This window comes from Taudactylus pleione, unplaced genomic scaffold, assembly GCF_031769625.1.
Source record: "Taudactylus pleione unplaced genomic scaffold, aTauple2 ptg000518l, whole genome shotgun sequence".
Classification (NCBI taxonomy): Eukaryota; Metazoa; Chordata; class Amphibia; order Anura; family Myobatrachidae; genus Taudactylus; species Taudactylus pleione.
In genome coordinates, this window is record NW_028284920.1 from 9,689,541 (window position 1) to 9,716,263 (window position 26,723).

Below are 26,723 nucleotides of genomic sequence, written 5' to 3' on the forward strand. Positions count from 1 at the left end.
TTATTTTGGTAACTTTGAAGCAGATCGCATTTCCCATTACAAGTATTAGAAATGCGATCCGCTTACTAAAAGAATGCCATAATTAGGGCTTGGAGTAGAATTTAGCAAATTCTACTCCAAGTGCCCTTTAGTACATTTAGGCGATACTAAAATAAAACTGCTTCACATTATTTCAGAAAAAAAATAATAATTTACAAATAAAATTAGCTATTAGTAACGTTGGAAACTTGACCACTGCAAACTATTGTCCTCAGACAGACATTTTAGCCTCGCTAATGCTCTCTTTACTTCCACAGGCAAGAAAACGTTGTGTCCATAAGCAAACCTTGTTGCCAATATGTTTAGGTGAGAAAATCCTGAATGTTTGACATGTACCCCTTGTAAAAGTTATTGACAGCTCTTTTATAATAATCGGACTGCTTTTTGTTTATGGAGACTCATTTATTCTGCACAGTCTGGGGAGGCTCTATAGCTGCTTAGATGGGTGCCAGCATTACATGGAATAGTTTTAAAAACAGTACTTAATGCTAATGAAATGTAAATAATCAGATGATCTGTATAACATGTTTAATTTTTATATTTGTTTATAGATGGACTTCAATTAAAGTTCTGATGTCTGGCTATGACCTATAATAACTTATTCTACAACAATATAAATGAAATACTGTTCTGTACTCCGGACAGTATGGATGTCTAATATCCGAATATTCTGCAGGCAAAAAAAGTTTTCATGGAGAGTACCAGAGAACATGTTGATTATGCCAACACTGGCATGCTGCCCTATCAGCTCAGTGCTGCAGATAATTGCCTAGAAGAGAAGAATAGACACAGTAGTATATACAGAAAATAGCAATGAGTGTCTTGGGTTGGAACCCTAACCAACAAACTGTAATTCCAGGAATCCTGGCAGGTTCTTTTGTGTTGTAAATACTAATGTGGTTTTTATGTGTCCAGCTATTGTATCTACAAGCAAATATTTAGACACTGAGGGACAGCCATAAAATGTAACTAAAACATCAAGAGGGGCTTATAAAGTATATGTAGTCGGATTAGTTTTATTCTGTAAAAGGATCTTGGGAACATTTTGAATCCCAAACAGTGGTTCCTTCATTTTACTTCTCTGTGCCACAGCAAGAGCACAAAGTATTGTAAGCACTCTTCCATACAGAAAGGATTTATATTTGCAACACTACTTTGACAAGTCTTGATTTATAAGAATTTTTTTTTTTTTTTTTTTTTTTTTTAGCTTTGCAGACGTGCAAGCATTTGGTTGCTGCTCTTCAAAAGATAGTTTGACAATTATTATTAATAATAATAAAAAAAGATGATAGGTTTCCCCCAAGTATAATTAGCATATGTGGGGAAAAAAAAAAAAAAAAAAAAAACTTACTGTCCAATATTTGTACTTTAAATTTAGTTTATACAGAACAAACTTAATAAAAAAAAAAAAAAAAAGAGCTAAAAACAGACAGTGTCTCGGCTTTATCATGGAAGGAATCATGGCTCCAGTGGAACACTACATGGATAACAGTAAAATCAGATACTGATTGGAGAACCAACTTTGGGAGCTTAAATGGTCCAATGTAAAAGTCTCCTATCTGGGTTGTGCAAAGCTCTGCGTGCTTCTCATTTCATAGCAGTGATTGGCTTGGAACCTCAGTCATCCTCCTGAACCACAGAGGAAAGGGTGAAATAACAAGAGCAAACGCCAGAGAGGATTAGAACCTGCACAGTACACAAGCAGTAGAAGGGAGCCCAGAGGTTTCAGATGTAGGCTAAGCCCTCTAATTCTGGGCATATGGGTTTTATTAAAGCGAAGATTAGAGAATGAACTCATGTAGACTATTTGGGGAGGACACACTTTGGGCTCCCTCTATACTGAGAGCACAATCAGGCCACACATATTCTTCAGATACTTAGAGAATGTATAGTGCCTCTGTCTGGAAGTACATTAAAGCATAGAAGATAATTGGGTCCATACTACGTAAACTCTGAAAGATCAATCCTGAGTACAGTTCGCATACCTGTCTTGGGCTACTAGTGAGCCATGATTAATTATGTAACCAGCTGCCTGAAGCACCCCAATCTCTAGCAGCACGCAAAAAATGCTCCGAATATGTACCTGGTAGATTAGATTACTTTCCCATTTTTCATAAATCACCTATGCACAAATATAAGCATCCAGGTTCTGTGGCATGAACATTTGTTTAAGAGAATATAGTTTATATACATTCACTAGGACCCAATGACATCAGAGGCACCCCTAGCAATCGTACCCATGTACTGCAATCACATCAGCCTATTCGCGTCTATTACCAGGATTACAGGAATGCACCAAGCAATAAAAACAAGATGTGTTGCCATTAAGTTATAAAGGCTTTTATTGGGATAAAAAGAAAAAAAACATTTCAATGTCTCTTTAACCACAGAACAGAAAAAAAAAATTACCATAAACAGAAGTGTAACTGACACAAGGTAAACAGACCGAGAAAACATGTAATGTTTAGCCTTCCTTTCATTTATAACATACGTCATCAAACCACCAAGTTTATTCCATAAACAGGAATCGGTTACTGGATAGGACAGATATTAACCTAGAAATGGCAACTAAGAAAGTGTAGAGCTTCTAAAGAGTGCACCCCTACAGTTCAATAAGAATAAGGCATTGTCTGCTATCTACCATCACTGTTAAGCTGGCCACACACTAGACCAACTTTCATCCAACCAGCCAACTAGTTGATTGGTTGGAATGAAAATCTGGTAAGGAATGAGAATACATGATGATCACCAATTTGCTCCTAAATGCCAGAAAACAGATGAAAATGGTCGTCAGACAAGTTTGTTAAATGTTTGATCTAAACAATTTGTTCAAACAACAGGTTTTGTCCATTTTCCGGCGTTTGGGAGCAAATTGCTGATTGTCATTTGCTTTCATCCCTTACCAGATTTTCATTCCAACCAATCAACAAGTTGGCTGGTTGGATGTAAATTGGTCTAGTGCTGGCCAGCTTTAGAGGCACGTGGGGTGACAAGGGACCGGGTCATACTCAAATGGACAGTCTCAGCTGTCAGGGTAGAGAGTAAAGATCACAACACTGTACAAAGGTAACAGATGTGTTGAAACCTTAGAATCACATACCTAGTTAGTGCTTTAATAGACTCTCGATACCTTTAAGGCAAATTAATATTGGGGTATATTTAACTAAATGTTTGGTTAACTATCCGAATTACAGAGGCTGATGTAGTATATTGCTCTACAGAGCACTGATATTGTATCTTGCAGAACTGTTAAATGTAAAAAATAAATATAATGGAGTCCAGGGTAATTAAACCAAAGGAGGAGCCAATACACAAATAAATTAAAGTGCAAATCTATAACATGCCAACAGCTTTACTCTATGACTAGAGTAAATAATTTTATAAAGAATAAAGCCTGACATTCTGACATGAATGAAAGACAAGCAGAAAATGAAACACCACAGGGTTATTGTAATAAGGTGCGAGTTGTGTGAAGCAGGAAGATTTGGGTGATCTTGTCTGCAGATTTAAAGAGCTAATAATTTAAAAAGGGCAAAACTAGCCTGGTTTTGCCTTTTAAATGATTGCCACTTTAAATCAGCAGACGAGATTGCGGTGATCACGCTGCTTCACACAACTCTCATCCTGTTACACAAACCCCCATATATTTATTTTTTGAAGCCCATTGCATAGTCCTCCCATACACTGTAATGAAGTGGGAGTAGAAACATATATTATGGTAGGTAACGAGAGGCCATTGTGCGTAATCCTCCCACGCCATTCCTAATACCAAGTTGGTGAAAATATGGACATGCAGTCTTCGCAGAAGGCTACTCTCCCCAGACCATCAGATTTCAGAGGTCTACGCAGACTGTGGATCTCAGCTGCGGTACAGCAACATGCGTTGTGCACAGGTTTGGCCCACCAAGCTTGCATACTGTCTAACAGTAGTCTCATCACTTGGCCCCCTGTGTCTCTTCTTGTATACACTGTAAGGCATCACTGTACGTTTGTGCAGGACTCGAATTCGCCCCAACTCCGTCAGTCGGTCTTTGTCCCCTGTGAAGTGGAGCACATGTTTCCTCACAATGGTATATCACAAAATGAGAGAAAGTAATGAAGAGAATTTCTCGCAGCATCTGGGTGGAACAGGCACATAAAAGGAATAGAGGACAGTGGACAGAGCGAAGAATTTGATTCAGAAGTGTTTTGATCAGTTGTGTGCACATAAGAAACATCTGGGTAACAGCTGGTTTACAGAGACCACCTCAGCTTGCACAATACGGAAAGCCTCTATAGAAGAGGAACAATATGGGGTCTTCTTACTTAAGTTACTACATAAGGAGTAAGCTACAAATGTACAGTATCTACTCCCTTAGGACCTACAAATGTGAAGAGGTAAGAGAGCACCACTTACCTTCCTTAGGGTTGCTATTAAAACGAGTGTATTTAGAGTGATCCAGCAATGGCGAACATTTCTCTATGGGAACCCAGGTATAGCTCTCTGGGCAAAGGAGTTCTGATGGCTTATACTGACCCTAAAAAGGAGAGGGACAAACAAAACAGCTGGTGAAAACATAATAGTCAGGTACATCGATTCCAAAATGCTCTGCAAATAGGAGTTGTAAGATCTCATTTCAGTTATACAAAAGTCTAGGCGGCGCTGGTCCTGTGCTTTCAAAACTGGAAAAGCCATATTGCACAAAATCGCAAGATGTACTTTCCTTAGTGTAATAATAATCCTTACAGTTTTCTGTGATGTATATGGCAATGTAACACTATAGACCCTCAATTGCATCCTTTTCTAATCTCAAGAAACTTAAACTCTGATGTTTAGGTAGCTTAGGGAATTGGTGAGTTTATCTGCTTAGAAATACTGTACAGGAAAGTGAGAGTGCACACAGACAACAGACAAAAAAAAAAAAAAAAAGGACTGCTCCGCAGCCAGGACACTTAGTACATACAGACCCTATAGCAGTCAGGCAGGGATTTGTAGGAAGGTCACATAAGCCCGTAACTTAAGCAGCAGGAAAGATCTTCTGGCAGATTTAGATACCCACACATACAATTCCTTTCTGGCTACGCAATAACAGACACTGAGGATCTTAAGCTGGGTACACACTAGAGCAATCCACCGCTCGATTGGTAAGTGCATACACACTTACCAATAGTCTGACGTCACAATTGGGCGGGCATTTACATATGCCCACCCAGTTGTGATGCCAGTGACTACAGCCTTTGCAGCAACTGTACATGAGGTTGGCTGACCGCCCGTAAACGCAGCATGATATACGATATAGCTGCAGATGGGATGGGTACGGGATGCCGGCGGTCAGAATCCAGACACCAGCATCCAGACAGGGTTAGGATACTGGATACCTGTCGGTCGGAACCCTGACCCTATCCCTCCCTGGTGCCTGAACCTAACCCCTCCCCCCTTCCCAATGCCTAAACCTAAGACCTCCCCGCACCCTAAAACCTCCACCCTTAGCGCCGAACCCTAACCATCCACCTAGTGCCTAACTCCAACCCTGCTACTTACCTTTGGGATTCCGGTGGTCTGGATGCTGGTGCCGGGATTCTGACAGGTGTCTGGTTCCCGGCGACGGCATTCTGAGCGCCGGAATCCCTGCGGTCGGGATATTGACCGCATCTAGCTGCAGATATATCGGCTATCGTCTGTGCTGCACAGCCGACATATGTTTGAACGACGTTGTTCAGACGTGATGATTGTAATGTACCAGCGATATAAGACCCTAAACAATGTAAGCTAGTGTAACTGGGTAAAGAAATATGATGGTGCAGGTTTGACCACGTGGTACTTGAAAGTAATTGTGTGTGGACAGATTTAACGAACAGAAACTTTTCTCTGTACATTTGAGTTCAAATTGCTACAGTTTAAAGAATGATTTTTGAAAAATGAATAAGACTGTTGTAAGTGTAGGCGGCTGCAGACGTGTCCTCATACACCTGTCCAATTTGTGCCATTCTCGTGCTGCATACTCTTTCCTCAATCTTGTGTCTTACTTTGCAAATAGTATATTAGGTTTTTTGTCTCAATGGACTTTGTATAGAGCAGGGGTGGCCGGACTTTTGTGACATGAGATCTACTTTTTGTTCACTCACTTAGCGGTGATCTACCAGCATCAATGGGCCTGATTCAAAGGTGGACGCTATGCCGAAGTTTGCGCTGTTGAGCAATTTATTTGTGTTACTGTGAAACCTGCTAATTGTACAATGGCAATCGCAGCTGCTTATGGGATCGCTGGCATTAGAGACAGTGACTGCATATTTTTGCAGATGTAAATACGTAAGAAATCGCAGCCGTGCATACATAGTCCACCTCTGTATCAGACTCACAGGCGCTATGATTTTGTTTTCCCAACAGCTCTCACATACATAACATACAGTAGTATTATACAATAGCTCTCACATACATAACATATAGTATTATACAACAGCTCTCACATACATAACATACAGTAGTATTATACAACAGCTCTCACATACATAACATACAGTAGTATTATACAACAGCTGACATACATAATAAACAGTAGTATTATACAACAGCTCCCACATACATAATATACAGTAGTATTATACAACAGCTCTCACATACATGACATACAGTAGTATTATACAACAGCTCTCACATAAAATACACTAGTATTATACAACAGCTCTCACATACATAAAATACAGTAGTATTATACAACAGCTCTCACATAAAATACAGTAGTATTATACAACAGCTCTCACATACATAACATACAGTAGTATTATACAACAGCTCTCACATACATAACATACAGTAGTATTATACAACAGCTCTCACATACATAACATACAGTAGCATTAAACAAAAATGACAAGCACAAAAAACAACAACAAAAAATACATCGTCATTTTAAGGTGTACACAGTTGCCAGAAATCTGCAATCTCTTACATTCCCCCCCATACCATAAACTTGTAGTAAACTGTTTAATCATCTCCACTGATAAATAATATAAGGGGTTGTCTTATTTAAAAAATAAATCAGTCACTCGGTATCGCTGGGTGCTTGGGGTGGCTTGGTACCACAGCAGGAGGAGGCTGTGCCCTGGCAGTGTCACCCTGCAGCCTCTTTACCGCACATACAACACAATCACTCCCCACACAATACCTCTGGGAGCAACTTCAGCACTTGCAGAAAGCTTGCGGCTTCCAGTCTGGGGACGGGCTTGGTGGTGTGAGGAGCCTATGTGCTGGTGGTACAGCAGCTCCCCATGACACTCAGCACACTCTGTGGGGCCAGGTAGGAGTACGGCAGCAGCGGCGTCTTCCAGGATCCGGGAGTCATGTGACTTCCGGGGCAGATCTCCAATCCCTCCAGCTTCTGGGTGAGTATTTCTCCTCTAATCCTCAATCTAGTGCCCGCCTATCCATAACCTCCACCCCAACCCAACCCTAACCTCCCCCCTGCAGCCTAATGTCGACTTTTCACCTGTCAACATTCAGAAAATATTGACGCATTGTCCATCGAATATTTTTAACAATGTCAACATAATGGCTGCAGAAATGCCTAACAAATACAGATAACACAGTATATACGTACACAGATGGGGGAAGGGTTAATTTAACCCCGCTAAATAGCTTAAACTGAAGGACACTACACTGATCACCATAAAGGGAGATCATCTTATTTCAGAAAATAAAATATACACAACATGAATAACAGACATTCCTTAATTATGTTTACACATAAAGCAGAGACTTCTAAATGGTTTTCATTACAATGACTGAGAGGACAAGCTGGAAGATGAACCCCACAATTAAAACAAATAGTAGTCAAAGTCAGAAAGCCCTGTAATATGCAGCCCTAACTTTATTATGCTACCAAATGGATACTGAGCTCCGTTTCCAGACTGTTATACAATGTACTTTTGAGGAACAGGTTGTTCTTTAAGGCCATGACTAAAATATAAGTTACCAAGATCTAAACTATACTCCCATCATAAATAACAGTGTTGTTTTTAAAGGACAATGAAACGTGTTATGGTTTACTAGTAATATGAGGTTCAATGGAATTGGTATGTAATGTCGGCGGATCAAATACAGGCCTAACCACCCCCCCTCCCCTCGGCTAAACGCTAAGACACCCGGCTTACCTTCGTTCGGTGTGCCAGGTGTCAGGATTTTGTAGTGGGGCTGATAGGCGTCAGGATTTCGATGCCTATCTTTAGTCCCATGTCGGGATATCGTCGGGCGGGATAGCGCACGCCGGTATCCTGACTACATCCCGGTTCAATGGACATGGCAGCAACTAGAATACTGCAATTTATATTCCAAAAGGTATAAAATCAGATGTGATAGTGCGGGTCCTTTCTTTTAAACGTAACTACATTTTCTATTGCGGTTAAAGTAAACCTGTCACCCACACATTGTCGAGGCTTTTTGACGGGCTTATAATTTACTAGGAACAGGTAACATTACTGAGGCATGAGGTACAGTAGGATTGATGTATCAAGAAATGAAAAGAGTAAAGAAAAGGGTCGGTATAGAAGTTGCCCATAGCAACCAATCAGCTTTGAGGTAGCATTTATCAAATACATTCAATAAAATGATCGGTAGATGCTGATTGGCTGCTATAGGCAACATCACCACTCATGACACACTGGGTTGATGTATCAAGGAGTGTAAAATGTCTGACATTGCCGCTACCTAGGAACTCGATGGCTTGCATTCTCATGAATGTTGGCCCATGCACAAAACAACTTCTTTCACTGTGTGCAGGCGAAAGGTACACTTCAATCATTTGTTGCAGCGTAGCAATTAAATCACAACCAGAAACTGTGTAAAATGTAAGTAAATCATTACTTACACAATTTTCATTAGCATTACGGTATAAGCAGTTCAACTTCAATTCGATTGGGGGTAGAGACGCCTGTTACTTAAAACTTGCAATATAGGTCAGGGGCCAGCAGCCTGTTGCTTAGCTACTCCCAACAGGATTAACATCTAAATAGCCAACGAGGACCCCAGTCACCACTGCTTCAGTGCAATGGGTTACAATTAATAGGTGCTAATACACAAACATAGATGTTGAAAAGCACGTGGGTGTAGGATTTGATATAAAAAGAGGGACTGAAAGTACAGGCTTGGGCAGCCAAGTTGACAGAGAAAACTCCTGTCAACTAATTTTTGTTTGGTAAATCGAATGGTCTTTTAAGTAGTGCCATATAACATGAATATTGGCACACACACAACATGCCCCCGCACGGCAACATCAGAAGTGTGCTGCAGCTCTCTCCCCTCCCTTGCAATGGGAATCTGGAGACATTTCAAAGGGAGTACTGTAAGGGAGTTGTTGAAGGGTCTGAAAATATTGCTTGTTTTTTCACATTTCAGCTAGGAAAGGGTCGCAATGAGATAAGCCTTTAACAATGAGACTTAGCACAGTGGCGTCCACGCAGGCTGGTACAGAGAAGGTTAAACATGCACTCACATCTGCAATTCCTTTCTGGCACAATAACCCCCGTTGAGATTTTATTAAAAGGGTATTAAGGCAGCTTTGCAGTTTAAGGGAACTGGCCGCTGCATAAACAAACCCAACCCTAAACTGTCATCAGCAGTGTATTAGGGACAGTAACACCTCAGGAGGGAGTATGGCCGGAGGTCATGGGAGAGAAAAGCCACTCAAAACCGGCCTCATTTGATGAGCCATACTCCGTATGGAATGTTGGCCAACGTTCATTATTAATCGCATTACATAAAATACCAGATAATCTTGTACGAAGCCAATATATAGAAAACAGATTTTTTTTTTATTTTTTTTTTTTCATCCAAATAAAATGGCTTTAAAAAGGAAAATAAATAATATTCTAAATGGCTGGCACACAGCGCAGAACTGAAGCGCTGTTTTCATCGACTGGTTTCATACTAAAACTGTACCAGTGCCATCAGAAGCTGTGTGAGGTTTAACACACGGCCAAGAGACTCAGGCAGCTATGAAAACTAATTCTTGTATATGGTTTATTGCTATTGCTGAAAGTTCTACAGGACGTAGATTAATTAGAGGGACTTCGGCTTATTAGAGGGGGCAAAGTCTTGGCATGTTCATGGCAAAACAATAGCCACAAAGTTGAAATGCATATATTAAGCTCAAGGTTATATTAACTATCCATGCTTTGGTGTCCAGAAAACAGTGTTGATCCAGTGGAAAAGTAGTATAAAGTACCCTTTTGGGCACACGTTCTGGTTTAGGTAATGGCAACAGTACTAGAAGGGGCGTGGTGTGGAATAGGAGCCTCTGGTTGGCTGATAACCAGCAGCCCTGTAGGGTATTTAGAGCAAACCCTGCTCTTGCTCAGAATTCTTGGTATGCAGTTATACCTCACCCACTATAAAAACACACCCGACCCTCAAAATCGCAGCAAGGCCCGAGTATTTAATCCTGCAAAACAGCCATTAGTGATGCAGGCAGTGCCAAACCAAAGTGTACCACACTACAAGAGGAAATTGCAATATACATCAGCCCTTAGTACCATCTAAAATAAATGTAAGTTCTGTGCCAGCATCACAGGAATAGCTGATCTTCACCGTTGGTCTGCAGAAAAGACTAAAGGAGACAGAAGCTGTTTATAAACCATTGCAGAGCACACTGATACTAAACAGCAAGTTCTACAAAAGAAGATTTTAGAGTCCTGTGTTTTTTTTCATTATACAGCTTTGTAATTCCGTTGCGTTCTAAGCCATTAGCTAGACAAGTGTCACATAGACCCCGGGTTACACAGAGTGCCCTGATGGAGTCTTTACATTCTCAGCTTTTTGACCTGCATATCATTTGAGTTACTGGATGTAAAATTGACAAAACAGAAATTATAAATCAGACCAGAGTTGTAAAATGTGTCTCTGTAGACATTAGCCATTATAATGAGGTACAGTATTGTTTTGGATAGGTTAAGGGCATACTAAAAATGTATATATTTTTGTTATTTGGGTTTATGAAGTAGCCTGGAACTGGCTTGCATACATACATTGTTTATTTTATTTGTAGAAAGTAGTGTGCATCATGGTCAAATCGGGTAAAGAAATACTTAGAAGACATACCATGCTATGATTTACCATTTTAGATTTTTGTCTTTTGGTCAGTGGCTACTTGTAGGATGTTGTTTTTTTCCCCCCTATTTGCAGTAGAGGGGATATAAAAATGCTAACATACTTTACTTTTTAATTTAGGCAAGAGGTCAGTAAAGGTCAGGATAAGAAGGAACAAAATCAATCATTTGTGATTTAATGTTGCAATCAGAATATAGTGGTTGGAGTCTTTGCAAAGCCCAATATGCCATTTCTGCTTCATGTTTATGGCATCAATAGAGATGGCACTTTACGCTCACCTTGTATCTCATCTTGGGACACGTGTAGATGTAGAAGCCCATGTAGTAATAGCACAAGTCGGCAGCCTGCGCCTGCAGTTCGCGGGTGAAAGTTATTTCTCTGTTGGTAGAAAAAGTCAAAGCAGCGTCATGCAACTTCAGCAACATGGTGCAACAAGCTAACAATAATACATTTTATTTATATTGCACTCTTTCTCCAATAGGACTCGAACATGCGCTTGACAGATACTACACATGATACAGGAGGGTTACATTGTCCAAACAATACAGAAACTATGAACATACTATTGAAGTTTGGGGATTTGCATGAAAAGCAGGAGAGACCTTGGAGATAATTCAAAAGGAATCGGTATGTAATGCGGATCAAATACAGACAGCGGCAGCCCGGCAGGTCGAAATCCCGACAGCTGAAGGTAAGTACTCTAACCCTCCCCTCCCCCCCCGTTAGTGCCTAAACCTAACCCTTCCCCCTCCCTAAATCTAACCCCTCCCGGCGGGTTGCCTAACCCCCCCCCCCTTCCCCTACCCTAAACCTCCCGGCGGGGGTGCCTAACCCTAAGTACCTCCGGGGTCCCTAAACCTAACGCTTCCCCCCCGCGCGGTTAGATGCTAAGATAGACGTCATGATTTCGATGCCTATCTTTAATCCCATGTCGGGATATTGGTGGGCGGAATAGCGACCGGGAACCTGACTGCATCCCAATTCAAGAGGTTGGGCAGCCATTTTGGGTCATCACTTGCAGAATTATTCATCCTACCCATAAAGGATCCAGGTGAGGCAGGACATGCTATATAGAAATCACACTGGGCAGAATAGGTAATGCCTGGAATAAAATATAATGGGAGAGATCGAAGTACTATGCAAGATCCTTGCAAGATCATCAGAACCATGCATTTTTCATTCTACACAGACGAGGCAGCCATGCTGGGCGCACTACATTGGTTGCGATTTGCGAATAAGCAATGCATGGAAATGAGACGCGCAAGGATAAAAATAAACAGAGCTAACAGGATACCCCGCCCTGCATCAACACCTCACTAGGTTGTTCATCCTGCCCTTGAAAATACCAGGCAAGGCAGCCATCTGGGGCGCACTACATAGGATACAGTGGGCAGGACAAGCAACTTACAGAAATGCAAAATGCAGTGTGAAAATACAGAGAAATAAAGAAAAAGCAGAGACCATGAAGCGGCTGTAAGGAGAGGAAGTACAATGATAAATACACATTTGCACGTAACAGACGGAAGGCGCTTACGATATATAAATGCCCTGGTCTCATGGGAGCGGTACGGTTATGTGTGTGTATCCATTTATCATGTAGAGGATTAATTGTGGGAATATCCTTAAATATAACACTTAACTGTACTTATCTTGATGATGTCCCATCAATTTTTTTTTTTTTAACCTGAATTTAGCTATTAATACATAAATCAACTAAGAAGAAACTAATTATCAAATGGTTTGTAACTGGTAACCGTATTATGCGCCACCACTCTTACCCCATTTCTAGGATAATGCAGAAGTCAGACATGTGCACCATTCGCCATCAATGTTGGTAGATGCCTCAATCACAAATAACTCCCAATCTCCCCCACCCCCTCCTTACCGTAAGGCAGAGTATACACCAAGGGAGAGAAAGGAATAATCGGGGTCATAGTAGAGGTACACCGAAGACACGCAATTCGGCAGGATGTCAATAACTCCAACTGCAATGATCTTCCCATCCAGCCAATACTGCTGGTGAAAGGAGCCATAGCCACAAAGGACACCATCTGGCAGAGTCTCTGGCTATCAAGAAACAAATGAAACAGATCAAGAATTAAGTCATAAAAGGAGAAAAAAATTAAAAATAAACATTTGTAATCTACCCACCAGTCATTAACAAGAAAAATTTTTTTTATCCATTATAAGACATCTCATATTATAACATGTGTATGCAAAGGAGAGTGGAGGGGGTGCTGCAGCATCTCATAGCGCTGGCTATAAACACCTATGGATACATGCCACTGCACTCCCCCCTGTGCCCCACAGCAGTAACAGCCTGAAGAATGGAAACTTTCATTATAGCATTCTGTGCAGTAAGGTTAGGACTGGAGTGTTTTCAATAATCCCAGACCCCATCTCGCCCCTCCAGGCAAGTGCAGAAAGGGTACATAGCAACTTCCAGAGCAAAAATGTCAGGAGGGCCCATTTATCTCGGGCAGCACGTAAATGGTGTCAGTCACTATTAGGGTGAGCTGAAGGACAAAGCTCTAGAACCAGTTTAAACCATTTTATTTATACATCTGTATGCTTTGTTGTTTTGAAACTTCGTATGGTCAGTGGGGGAAGAACCAACCCTACAATAAAGTGATTTCGCAGTGGGAGCCTGGAGAAGACAGCAGGTGGGGGATGCCGTGCAGAAATCTGCAGCTAGACACACTGATCCTGCCCCTGACTGTGACACAGCGTGATATGCAATATGCAGGGAAATGAGAGGAATAAGCACGTGGAGAGGATTATAATTTGCCATTTCAAACATATATTAATCAGCTTTCTTTTTTTTTTTTTTTGGGGTGGGGGGGCCTAGCAATGCGATACAGAATCCTAGAGCACAAAAGTTATTTAGGCACATTTTTATTTGTGGCCATTTGTAGCTTCTCACTAGCTCTCACGTCCACTGTGAGCCACAGACAGGTGAATCTATGTAGGAGACAAGAACCTAATAGTACATAGAATACCTACCCTACAATACAGTATACCAGTTATAGTGTATAAAATATTACTTTGCACAGATCTATGTTTAGTGATTCTGCCTGATCGGACAGTGCCCACACGTATGTAGCCGTTGTTCAAGACCACAAACACTGCTGTTTTTGAAAACAGGCCAAAATGACTTAATCACATAGGACCCAAATAGAGCGCTCAGCCAAATGCCACCCATAAAACAAAAAAGGATTAAGTCGCCAAAAGATATATTCAATGTAACCAATAACAATTTGCGGGTTTTAACTTATTCCAAGCAATGTTCTAGAATATGACTAAACTGGCTGCCTGAATGGAGAGCACCTCCCCAACAGGAGAGATTATTTAGCTTTACTTATCTGGCAAGGTTACTGGATTAGAAATATACAAATGCAGCACTTTTCTGGGACAATTAGTTCCCAGGTAGTTGTCTAAATTAGGCATGGACACATGTATCCAAATGTTCTGTGTCAGCAATTATGTAACTAATCATCTGAGTTATACTCCTCTTTTAAGAGGTGTAATGATGTATCTATGTTGGCGGATAAAATGGCAACAAAGCCAATGGCCAGTATAGGATTATCCCCAGTGGTCAAAGTGGAAATTGAGAAGCAGCAGCAAGGTCCATATAAATTAGCAGTCAGGAGCAGTTTAGCCACCCCAAATCTTTAGGAAATGTGATAGGTTTAAGTTAATTTTAGAATTGAGAAAAATACTAAGAAGCTAACTGCCATCCTCTCTGTATCCCACACCTCTACCTCTCTGTATCTCACACACACAGAGAACAGAGATAAAGAACAATGGCCCTGATTCAGAGCCGGACGCTCTGACCAGAGCGCTCGCTCTGAATCAGGGCCCACCTCCATTAATATGGAGCGTTCTCCTGGACGCTCGTATAGCTGTGGGTCACCACCCACAGCATATACGAGCGTGACGAAATGATGGTCGCAATGGTCTTGACCATCGCGACCATCGAAACTGCGAGCAAAAGCCTGCGGTTGGGTTTTTCAACCGCAAGGCCAGGAGTGATTTTGGCTCTATCAGAGCCAAAATCACTCCCACTGACATCACTAGAGATGTCAGTGGGGCCGGCTTCAGACGGTAGGCGTTCCCTTGGGAACGCCTCCGTCTGGCAGGCACGCCCCCGGCACGCCCACCAAAGGGGGCGTGCTGTCAGTCACCATCGACAGCACGCCCCCTTTGATGAGACACTCCGAGCGAAGGAAAGTCCTTCGCTCATTGGGTCTCGCGCATGCGCACGACAGAGCTCCCTCCGTTGTGCGCATGCGCAGTGGGGACCATCGACCCACTTGCGAGCAGACAGCCGCTCGCGAGTGGGTCTGAATGACCCCCAATGTTCAGTATGCAGACATCTGTCTCTATCACTGAAGTACCTGCCTGTGGCCAGGGGTGTAGAGAGGGCATCGTTGGTGGAGCTTGTGCTCCAGGTGCCTGCTCCAACCAGGGCGCCACAGCAGCAGTCATTCAACAGCCACTGGGCCCTAGGGCCCGGCATGACCACCAACATGTGCCTACTGCGCAGCTCGGCTCACCCACCGCGTCTCTCCCCACGCTGCAACCGAGGAGCAGGAAATGGAGCATGCATGCTGAAGAGAAGGTAAGTCAGAGAGGGCTAGGAAAGGGGTTGGCTGGAGTGACGAGGCTGGTGTGGCAGAGAGGTGGTGTGACAGGGGGCTGGGGCGGCAGAGAGCCGCTGTGACGGGGCTGGTATGGCAGAGTGGTGTTGTGACAGGGGGCTGGGGTGACAGAGGGGTGGGGTGACAAGGGGCTGGGGTGACAAGGGGCTGGGGTGACAAGGGGCTGGGGTGACAAGGGGCTGGGGTGACAAGGGGCTGGGGTGACAAGGGGCTGGGGTGACAAGGGGCTGGGGTGACAAGGGGCTGGGGTGACAGAGAGGTGATGTGACAAGGGGCTGGGGTGACAGAGAGGTGATGTGACAAGGGGCTGGGGTGACAGAGAGGTGATGTGACAAGGGGCTGGGGTGACAGAGGTGATGTGACAAGGGGCTGGGTCGACAAGGGGCTGGGATGACAGAGGGGTGGTGTGACAAGGGGCTGGGGTGACAGAGGGGTGATGTGACAAGGGGCTGGGGTGATAGAGGGGTGATGTGACAAGGGGCTGAGGTGACAGAGGGGTGATGTGACAAGGGGCTGGGGTGACAGGGGTGGGGTGACAAGGGGCTGGGAAGACAGAGGGGTGGTGTGACAGCGGGCCTTGGTAACAGAGGGGTGATGTGACAAGGGCCTCTGGTGACAGAGGGCTGGGGTGATAAGAGGGGTGCTGTGACAGATGGGTGGGGTGACAAGGGGGGTGACAAGGGGCTGGGGTGACAGAGGGGTGATGTGACAAGGGCCTGGGGTGACAGAGGGCTGGGGTGAGAAGAGGGGTGCTGTGACAGATGGGTGGGGTGACAAGGGGCTGGGGTGACAGAGGGGTGATGTGACAAGGGCCTGGGGTGACAGAGGGCTGGGGTGAGAAGAGGGGTGCTGTGACAGATGGGTGATGTGACAAGGGCCTGGGGTGACAGAGGGCTGGGGTGAGAAGAGGGGTGCTGTGACAGATGGGTGGGGTGACAAGGGGCTGGGGTGACAGAGGGGTGATGTGAAAGGGGGATTTTGTTGCTGAGAAACCACCATATAGGTAAGGTGTATTTTTATGGTGCACACACAAAACTGGATTTTATTAGTGGAATTGGAATATATATCTAGCTCTCCATGCCCCAAAGGCTTATTTTTATTTCCCTTTTTTATGTAACCCCACATGCTGGACACGCCTCCTCCCTGGCACACTGGGGGGAGCCGTATCACACATGTGCTCCGGGCACCCTGGCCACACGCTACACCTCTGCTTATGGCATATTAGTAGCATTGCACTTTTAGAAATCAGGAAGTGGTAAGTTAGACAAGTAATAGAAAGAAGTGCCAGTATGACAGAGTTTTACACTGACCCACTTCTACCACTGCTTATTCCAAAATATTACCAGCCTGTATTCCCAACATACACACTTTGCCTTCATTACCGGCAACAATTACGCTAGCCTGTGTCCCCGCCACTATATGTGGCCATACCCGCTCCCTCTGCGTGATCTCAGTTCCTAGGCCCAGCTGTACACCATGCAGATGTGGTAGTCTATATCGGAAACCATACAATCAGTGTTTTACTACAATGCAGTTACAGCCAAATGACACTGGAGACAGAGTACTAGGCTTCCAGTAGAGGGGAAAATGGACGCATATAATATAAAGATTTCATGGTCACTGGCATTTGTCCAGTCCTGAGTTATATGATATTGTGCCTTAACATGACAGATTACCCACGAACACACAATCCTAACTGTGGTGTGATTGGATGGCTCCACTGATCAGTGCCAAGGAGGGCCTAAATATGAACCTGAAAACACAAGAAGGGTATAACACCAATGAAATTAGTACTGGACTGTCTTTTATTAGGCTACAACCTTGTCAATACTGGGTTGGGGGTAACAAAGTATTTGCAGATATCCCTGTAAAACTGGTGTCTTGCATATCCTGCAAATATTGTTTGATAAATATGCCCCTAACTGTGAAACCCAGGAAGTATTGTACAATTCTATAGCAAAGGCCACTGAAACATATGGCTGATAATCATATTATTTCAGGCAAGAACAAATCCTGCCAATGTCAATAAATACATATACTGTATTTACATAAATGAGGATTCCTATGCAGAATGACTTGTCTCACTGCCTCTTACTGAAACATTACAGAACAGGGTGAATGTACTACCCCCCTGGAGGAGGCTAATAAAATGAAAACACCTAATAAATGACAGTACAAAGGAAAAGGTCCCGTACCGGGTAAGCACTTGGCTGCATTGCAAATACACATACAATGCCAAAGATCCAAGTGCAAGATATTTTTCCCGTTAGCACCATCATTTCAGAAGCAGCACCCGGCAGCGTGTCAGTAGATTTATGACAAGTAGTCTGTGCATAAGAAAACCTAAGCCCCTGAGATCATAAGCTGTCACTACGTAATGAGACACTGAGTGACTAGCCCGATATTGCAGGGTATATGACCTGCAAACAACCCCAAGTTCGATAATCTGACAGAGACATGTGTGGTTGCTATTGAGCATGTAGTTAATTATTCAATCAGGGTGTAAAAAAGAATGTTGAGAAATAAAGGATTGTTCACTTAGGCGCTGAGGCTGATAGAGACGTACATAAAAAAACAGGATAGTGGATAAAGGATTTACATAAAGTGATATCCCACTTCCTTAGAGTATTGAGCTCAGATTCTTACTCAAAAATAATAAATGTCCCATAGAGTTCCACATTCGGGAAAACACGATATCCTTCTCTTTTTCCAAATATCTGAAGCTGTCCAGGTGGTCAATAACTTTCAATAAGGTAACTGTATGGGCTCACAAACAGAAAGAAAAACACCATAGTGCAGACAAACCTCCAGATAAAGGTTTAATTAGAACATTGCACTCACATTTAATAAAAAGAAATAGGAACACCACCACATTATGGTCTCTCTGGTAATTTAATGGATGGGCTTAAACATGGCCTTAATCCTCCTTTGGGAAGGGAGAGATATCATAGGTACAAAGTGTTCCGGTTCTGAAGAAGAACCCAGGAGGCTCGAAATGCATAAGGCAAGTTACTGGACTTAGCCTTTTACACCTTTTTGGACCTGGTAGTCGTTTTGGAACCAGCTGGAACTTGTTGAAGCCTTTTTCATGAGACTTATGGTAACTGGAACTACTTTGTACCTATGACCACTATCCTGAATATCCTCCAATTCAGACTCTGATGTCTGAGACCTGCAGAGGCTTCAGCTTAAAACTCTTGTGTTCTGGAAAGCTTGTGTGCCTTTTGCATGCATATGCCAATATTACAAGTTGTTATTATTTTCTTTTAAAAAAAGCACTGTAAGTTGGCACTCTCCGACTAACAAAGTCAATCAACTGCTCCCTGCCATTGCCTACAAATACTGAGCTTTTATAGGCCGATGATATTTGCAGGCCGCTTAATATCCTCAAATATCTATCAGCTTGGCTGCCATTGCAGCAGCAGTAGATGCCCTTGGCAAGTCTTGTCGTATGAACAGGCCTCAGATGAATCATGCGAGGAAGAGAATTATACAAGTCAGAGACAGTTGACAAGTACATCTGAGAAGACCCATCCATGAACATACCAACAGTGTGCAAGGCAATTCTATCACTAGGTGTCACTTACTGAGGTGCAGTATACGCGCCTCTGATCACAAATGCTAGTAAGAGCATTTAAAAAGTGCTGTTTAATGTATATGGTTATCTTTTGTTCACACTGAGTAAATGGTCAATAACCCAATATATATCGGCTAATAATGAACAGTTGACAGATATTAGCTTTAAAAATACCTAATTTGGAAAATACTAGACTACCTATTGAAGTGGAGAAATCACACATTATTAACATGTATCATTAGTACGAGTGTCTACACACAGACCACTTCACCATTTTTTAATTTAGCTACACAAATGGGTGTCTAAATCAGAAGAGGGGTGAGCTGCTGTATCATGTCAGGTTTCAAGGCAATCAAAAGCGCAGAGAGACCGATCATGGACAGTTTTGGACTGCAATTTCCACCATGTCCAATAATTATCCTCTTGTATAGTGGTAGTTTTAGGGCCAGACACATTGTGAAGTTAACACAGTTGCCTGCTTGTGACTGTGCATGTGGCCAGCTATATATGTATTTAGGTACAGCTTCATCCTGTTCGGCTAATAGACTGAGAAATATTTGAGCACTATGAATGAAATCTCAGAATATATACTAAAAGGAATGGAACTTTCACTTTCCAAACAGGTGCTGATAGCCAATGCCAAGCAGGAGAGTGCACACAATAGTGTGTGTGTGTGTGTGTGTGTGTGTGTGTGTGTGTGTGTGTGTGTGTGTGTGTGTGTGTGTGTGTGTGTGTGTGTGTGTGTGTGTGTGTGTGTGTGTGTGTGTGTGTGTGTGTGTGTGTGTGTGTGTGTGTGTGTAGGCACATTCCATTTGCACTTTACAATTAGGAACTAAACAGTGTCAGAACAATTATAAAGCATGACCGCGTAATAACAGATTCTCCACATCAGTTGGATGGGCTTCATGGGAATACTTATGTATTAAGGACGACGTGCAGGCCATCCAATATTTATTAAAGAGGGAGCAATGTCTTGCAAGAATATGGGAAGAACATCCAGCATGAAAAGACACAGAATGACTCTAGACCCCTAAACAGATATCATCCAGCCATGCGCAATAAGTCACAGCAGGTCAGCAGAAACTATTTGCACATGTTTTGACAAAAGGGCCATCCTGTGGAGGCAATGAGGCTGAGAAGTTTAAACTGTTTCCTTACAAATTGTTAATGAACCAGAACTGCAGTTTCCCTTATCTGTTTCCTGTTATAATGAAGTTTATTTTTTCCTAGCGAAATTAAAAGTACACTGATGTTTATATTGGTTAATACTGGTTTTGTAATTACTAAGCTTTTACATAAGGAATGCCAAAAGATTTTGTACGTGGGGGCACATCACTCAACTGGGATGGTGCAGCGGGTCAAAAGCGTCCACGCAGGTTTTTCCTATGAAAGCAGTGTGCCTTTAGACCAGGGGTGGGCAATAAGTGGCCCTCTAGAAGCTGTGGGACTTCACATCCCATCATGCCCTGCCACAGTTTTGCTATCAAAGCATGCTAAAATTGTGCAAAGCATGCTGGGATGTGTAGTTCAACAGCAGCTGAAGGGATGCTTATTGGCCACCCGTGCTTTAGACACAGTGTTCTAGATAACACAAAGTAGATAAAATGGGGAGTGCAGTGCCTCAATGTCGTTATTAGTGCCTAGTGAATAGATAGGATGCATTGTAATGAATATAAACATGATGCAAATGATGAAGTTTCAAATTTGTATTAACCCCTTAAATTCAAATTCACTAGGATTAAGTGAGCCCCACTTCAGATCCACATCCACTCAAATATTTGGTCAAAATGATGGGGTCAGTGGAATACAAAACTGCCACTATATTACGTTGGCCAATTGTCACTTCTGCCAAATCAGCCCCAAACTGTGTGCAGGCCAAATAGTAATTATAGCCGTTATTTATGAAGAGCCAAAATATTAAACGGTGATGTACACTGGGGGAGGCGATCACAATACAAACAAGTGACATAAAACAAAGTTAAGATGGCCCAGCAAGTACATATGGGTGCACAACACATCAAAGTCTAACACACTCCAAAAATACACTGGTAGGTTAATTGGCTCCCAACACAAATTAACCCTAGTGTGTATGTGTGTGCGTGTACATGTGGTAGGGAATATAGATTGTAAGCTCCACTGGGGCAGGGACTGATGTGAATGGACCAAAATTCTCCGTAAAGCGCTGCGGAATATGTGTGCGCTATATAAACTGGTAATAAATAATAAATAAATAATAAATACTTGCAGGAGAGAAGAGAATGAAGACATCTCACCGGTCCCTGGGTGGGGACAGAAGGGAAAAGGCACACTAGGCCTGAGGTGATGAAATCCTTTTCCTGTGCAGACTAGTAAATGGACAGTTGTACACGTCCCCAGGAGACTAGGAATGCATAGAAGGCTAAGTAGAGGGAACTTGTGCTTCTGTTCATAAACCCCAGTCAGTTAAATTAAGGTAACCACTGAAAGGATTTATATTATATATTTATTTATTAACAGTTTCTTATAGCGCGCAACATATTCCGTTGTACTTTACAATTGTACACATTAATAGAACAAAACTGGGTAATAATAGACAGATTTATAGGTAGATAGGCACTGCTCGCAAGCTTACAATCTATAGGCACTTGGATTTTTAGGCAATTTCTTTGCTAATTGTTGAAGATTGAATGCTGTTATGCAAGGGCACATGCATATACTGAAGAGAAAAAGAACAATACATTTTTTTATATTACTTGGATATACTGCAAAGACATGGAAAACCTGTCTAGTAAATGGCGAACTCACATCTATGCAGCTGGGATAAAGGGGTTGATTTGAGGAACTGGTATCAATAATTCATATTTTAATACCATGGGAGAAAACACAAAAACACAGTGTAATACAGTCGCTGGTCCAACATGATAATCTTCTCTAGATGTTCAGTAATCCCTATAAACATACTTAATTGTACCATTTATTTGTACACATCAACCTTGCACTATACTTCCTCACCAGAAAGGTCTCCAAATATATAATTCTCTCTATAGAAAAATAATGTATCACGCAATGACTGAAGGTGTTGTCCACAGTTTGACAATCCTCATTAAAACATACCCCCATCAGCCATAACATTAGAACCACTGACATGTGAAGTGAATAACATTGTTTATCTCGTTACAATGGCACCTGTCAGGTGGTACCTATTAGGCAGCAAGTGAACAGTCAGCTCTTGAAATTGATATTCGGAAGCAAGAAAAAAAAAATGGGCAAGCGTAAGGATCTGAGCAACTTTGACAAGGGCCAATTGTGATGACTAGACGACTGGGGCAGAGTATCTCCAAAACAGGGGGTCCTGTGGGATGATCCCGGTATGCAATGGTTAGTACCTACCAAAAGTGGTCAAAGGAAGAACAACGGTTAACAAGTTCATGGGCGCCAAAAGCTTATTGATGTGCATGGGGAGTGAAAGCTAGACCGTCTGGTACAACCCCAGAGGAGCTAATGTACCACAAATTGCTGAAAACGTTAATGCTGGCTATGATAGAAAGGTGACAAAAGGGGTGAGGCCAGGGTGCGCTAGTATCAATGTGAAGACAGTCTTCACATTGATACTAGCGCACCCTGGCCTCACCCCTTTTGTTTTATTGTCACATATTCTGTTGGAGTTATTCAAGGGTACAATTCTTGTTGAGGATAGGGGTGCAGCTCAAAGTATCTTTTGGTGCCTGGATATACACTAAACCTTCTAGATATTATGATAGAAAGGTGTCAGAAACCAAACAGTGCATCGCAGCTCACTGCTTAGCCATAGACCAGTCAGAGTACCCATGCTGACCCCCTGTTCACTGCTTACACAATGCGCACTTGAGCATCAGGACTGGGCCATGGAGCAATGGAAGAAGGTTGCCGGGTCTGATGAATCACATTCTTTTTTACATCATGTGGACGGCCGAGTGCATGGTTTACCTGGGGAAGAGATGGCACCAGGATGCACTATGGGAAGAAGGCAAGCCAGCGAAGCAGTGAGATGCCCTGGGCAGTGTTCTGCTGGGAAACCATGGGTCCTACCATTCAAGTGGATACATACCACCTACCTAAACATAGTAGCAGACCATGTACACCCCTTCATAGCAACAGTATTCCCTGATGGCAGTGGCTTCTTTCAGCTGAATAATGCGCCCTGCCGCACTGCAAACATTGTTCAGGAATGGTTTGAGGAACACGACAAAGTTCCCCAGATCTCAATCAGATAGAGCATCTGTGGGATGTGCTGGAAAAACAAATCCAAGCAGGCAGCTCCTTACGTCTTTGTGCCAGATACCACAGGACACCTTCTGAGGTCTTGCGGAGCCAATGCCTCAATGAGTCAGAGCTTTTTTGGTAGCACGAGGGGACCTACACAATATCAGGCAGGTGGGTGTATATCCAATAGAGGAGGATGCCAGTTACCTTAGCCCGGCACATGAGGATAAGTTCATCCACAGGTTCCATCGGGACCCTATTTTAGCTTTATGTAGAAGGCCCACAATGTATGTTTTTCTCGCAGTGACAATATGGGCGGCATATCGCATGCAGACCATTGTTAATTTTACCCATAGGGGGGGGGGTCCAAAAACAGCCCCTTTCACGTACAGCATCTGAGACATGGAAGGACTGCTGATTGATAAGTGCAATATTCCTATAATGTGAAATACAGTAATAGAACAAGTCATCTGTAGCCACCAGGCCAGAGATAATCGCACCTCCGAGGAAAGCACCATAGTCTGTGTCTTTATCCTTTGGGGCGACCCATTCCATCCGGAGAGGATCAGCTTCTGCAGAGGTCTTGAGTGAGACTGGGCAAACTCCACCATGTCGAACATGGATACCATGGATCCCAGTAACCTCATTGCCGAGTGAATAGACACCCGGCGACTCTGCAGGCAAAGACGGACCTTTGCCTGTAACGCAGAGATCTTTTCACCCATCACCAAGATCCTCCGATGTTGGGAATCCAACAGAACTCCTAGATGGAGCATCCTCTGTGATGGTACCAGGGAAGACCACTTTATCATCCAGCCGAGAGACTGCAATACAGAGACTGTTAGTTGCAGATGGCGCTGAAGTTTCTCTGAGAACTCCGACAGTAACAGGAGATCGTCCAGATAAGGTAACAGGCGGACTCCCTGCAACCGCAGGTGGGCTCCCATGACGGCCATAACTTTGGTGAACACCCGAGGTGCTGTAGCCAGACCGAAGGGCAGAGCCTGAAACTGGAAATGGTCCTTGACCACTGCAAATCTGAGGAAGCACTGGTGTGCTGGGACAATAGGGATATGCAGGTAAGCATCCTGAATATCCAGCGACACCATGAAATCCCCAGGTTCCCTTGCTAAAATAATGGAACGCAGGGTCTCCATCCTGAACCGAGGAACCCTCAGAAATTTGTTGAGGGATTTGAGGTTGAGTATTGGTCTATAGGACCCATTGGGTTTCTGCACCAGAAAAAGATTGGAGTAATACCCCAATCCCTTCCGAGACAAAGGAACTGACGCTATAACTCCATTCTGGAGCATCGAGTGCATTACCTTCTTGAGTTCCCGGGCCTTGTCCTGATTGGACGGAAGGCTCATGGTGAAAAACTGGCTGGGAGGCCTGCTGCGGAAGGAGAGGGCGTACCCCTAAGAGATTACTTCTCTGACTCATGTGTCTGAAGTGGTCAGACACCAGCTTTGGGCGAATTTCAGAAGTCGGCCTCCCACTTTGAGGTCCCCCAAAGAAAGGTCCGTCCCGTCAGGCCGAAGGTTTGTCATCGGACTGGGACGTCTGGTACTCCAGGCCTGCTTCCTGGGCTTTGCAGGTTTCTTGGCGGCAGTCCTCATAGGAAAGGACTGTACCCTGGGTCTGTTCTGCGTTCTGTAGGGTCGAAAGGACGAAAACCCGCTCCTGATGGGACAGTAGTGGAAGACAGACACGCAGACTTAGCTGCTGCCGAAGTATCCACAATTTTGTCTAGATCAGGGCCAAACAGCACTTCTCCATTGAAGGGTAACCCCTCCAAACCCTTTTTGGAATCAGCATCTGCCTTCCAAGAACGCAGCCACAGGAAAAGACGAGCCGCCACTGCTGCCGAGGAGATCTTGGACGCCATGAGGCCCATATCTAAAGCGGTCTCATTAATGAAGGTAGCTGAGTCCCTTAAATTACCCACCAACTCCACCTGTTCAGGTGACGAGTCTGGGTCCAGGGATGCCGCCAAGGTATCAGCCCAGTGCTCCATAGCTCTTGCCAACCATCACACGGCCAAAGCCGGTCTGGACACACCTCCTGCAAGGGAATAAATCATTTTCAAACATATTTCTACCCTGCGATACGTTGGATCCTTTAAGGAGGACATAGAGGGCATAGGCAACGTAGCACTCTTTACTAGACGTGTGAATCCACTTGTGGCGGGTTATCCCATTTTGCTAAATAATTATCTGCAAAAGGGTATGCCACCGCAAACCGTCTAGGGGGCTGGTAACGCTTACCCGGCATTTTCCACGCCTCCTCTAAATGATCCACTAGCTGATCAGATAGCATCACTTTTAATATCCTTGAAAAAGGCATATTTTGATTTAGCTACAGGAGGAGTGTCATCCTCAATAACCAAGGCCGTGCGCACCGCACGTATGAGCCATCATCTGTCCTCACAGCATCCTGATCTTGATGAGGTTGCAGCTGACGCTTCTGCGCCCGCACAGACTACTCGTCCTGTAACACCTCTGATTGCTGTTGTACTGAGGTAGACAGTGAATTAGCCCACGCAGGTTCATGGATGACCTGAGGGGGCGACAACGGGAAACTCTGAGGTACTATTAACTGTTTAGGAAACCCCTGCATAGGGGACGACACCATAGACTGCTGTGAGACCCCCCATCTGGGGACACGCAGGGGTTGTCGTTAACTGGCCCACCAGGATAGTAAGTGCCGCAGCAAAACAAGCCCATGGTAGCTCCTGCACAGGTGTAGTGACAGAAGTCGGCCATGCCAACCGCAGGCACGCCTTACATAATCCATCAGAGTTACCATCACCCTCTGCCAATGGTACCTTGCATACAGTACACTGAGGCGGAATGGGGAAATCATGCTCACTGTCAGACATACTGAGTGTGTGACATGGAGCTGTATGTGACCACCGCACTTCACAACAAGTTGTATAGTGAGGAATAAATCCCCCTTGCAACACCGCACCGCAAGGGCTTGTTGGCATAGAAGAAAGGGATAGGGAAAATAGCTGACAGTATGTGAAAGTGAAAGTAACAGACAGCAGCGCTAGCCCAAAGTCACATACAATGCAGAATATTGAAAACCCTGCAGTATCTGCGCTTCATCAACTAACCAGACCTCAGCCTGGTAAGAAACAGCG

The 26,723-nt window shown here is 43.6% G+C and overlaps 1 protein-coding gene across 8 annotated transcripts in view; it reads right to left on the reverse strand.

Annotated features, from left to right (window-relative positions):
• Positions 1 to 2,381: 2,381 nt before the first annotated feature.
• The window catches only part of ATE1 (arginyltransferase 1), a 91,725-nt gene continuing 67,383 nt past the window's right edge, over positions 2,382 to 26,723 (reverse strand). For all 8 annotated transcript variants that reach the window (XM_088450512.1, XM_088450510.1, XM_088450508.1 and 5 more), the window contains 4 exons: positions 13,005 to 13,186; positions 11,398 to 11,497; positions 4,436 to 4,556; positions 2,382 to 4,077 (listed from right to left, as the gene is read on the reverse strand). In XM_088450512.1, the coding sequence (XP_088306638.1) occupies positions 3,899 to 4,077; positions 4,436 to 4,556; positions 11,398 to 11,497; positions 13,005 to 13,186 (582 nt within the window). In that variant the 3' untranslated portion in view covers positions 2,382 to 3,898. The remainder of the gene's footprint in view (positions 4,078 to 4,435; positions 4,557 to 11,397; positions 11,498 to 13,004; positions 13,187 to 26,723) is intronic.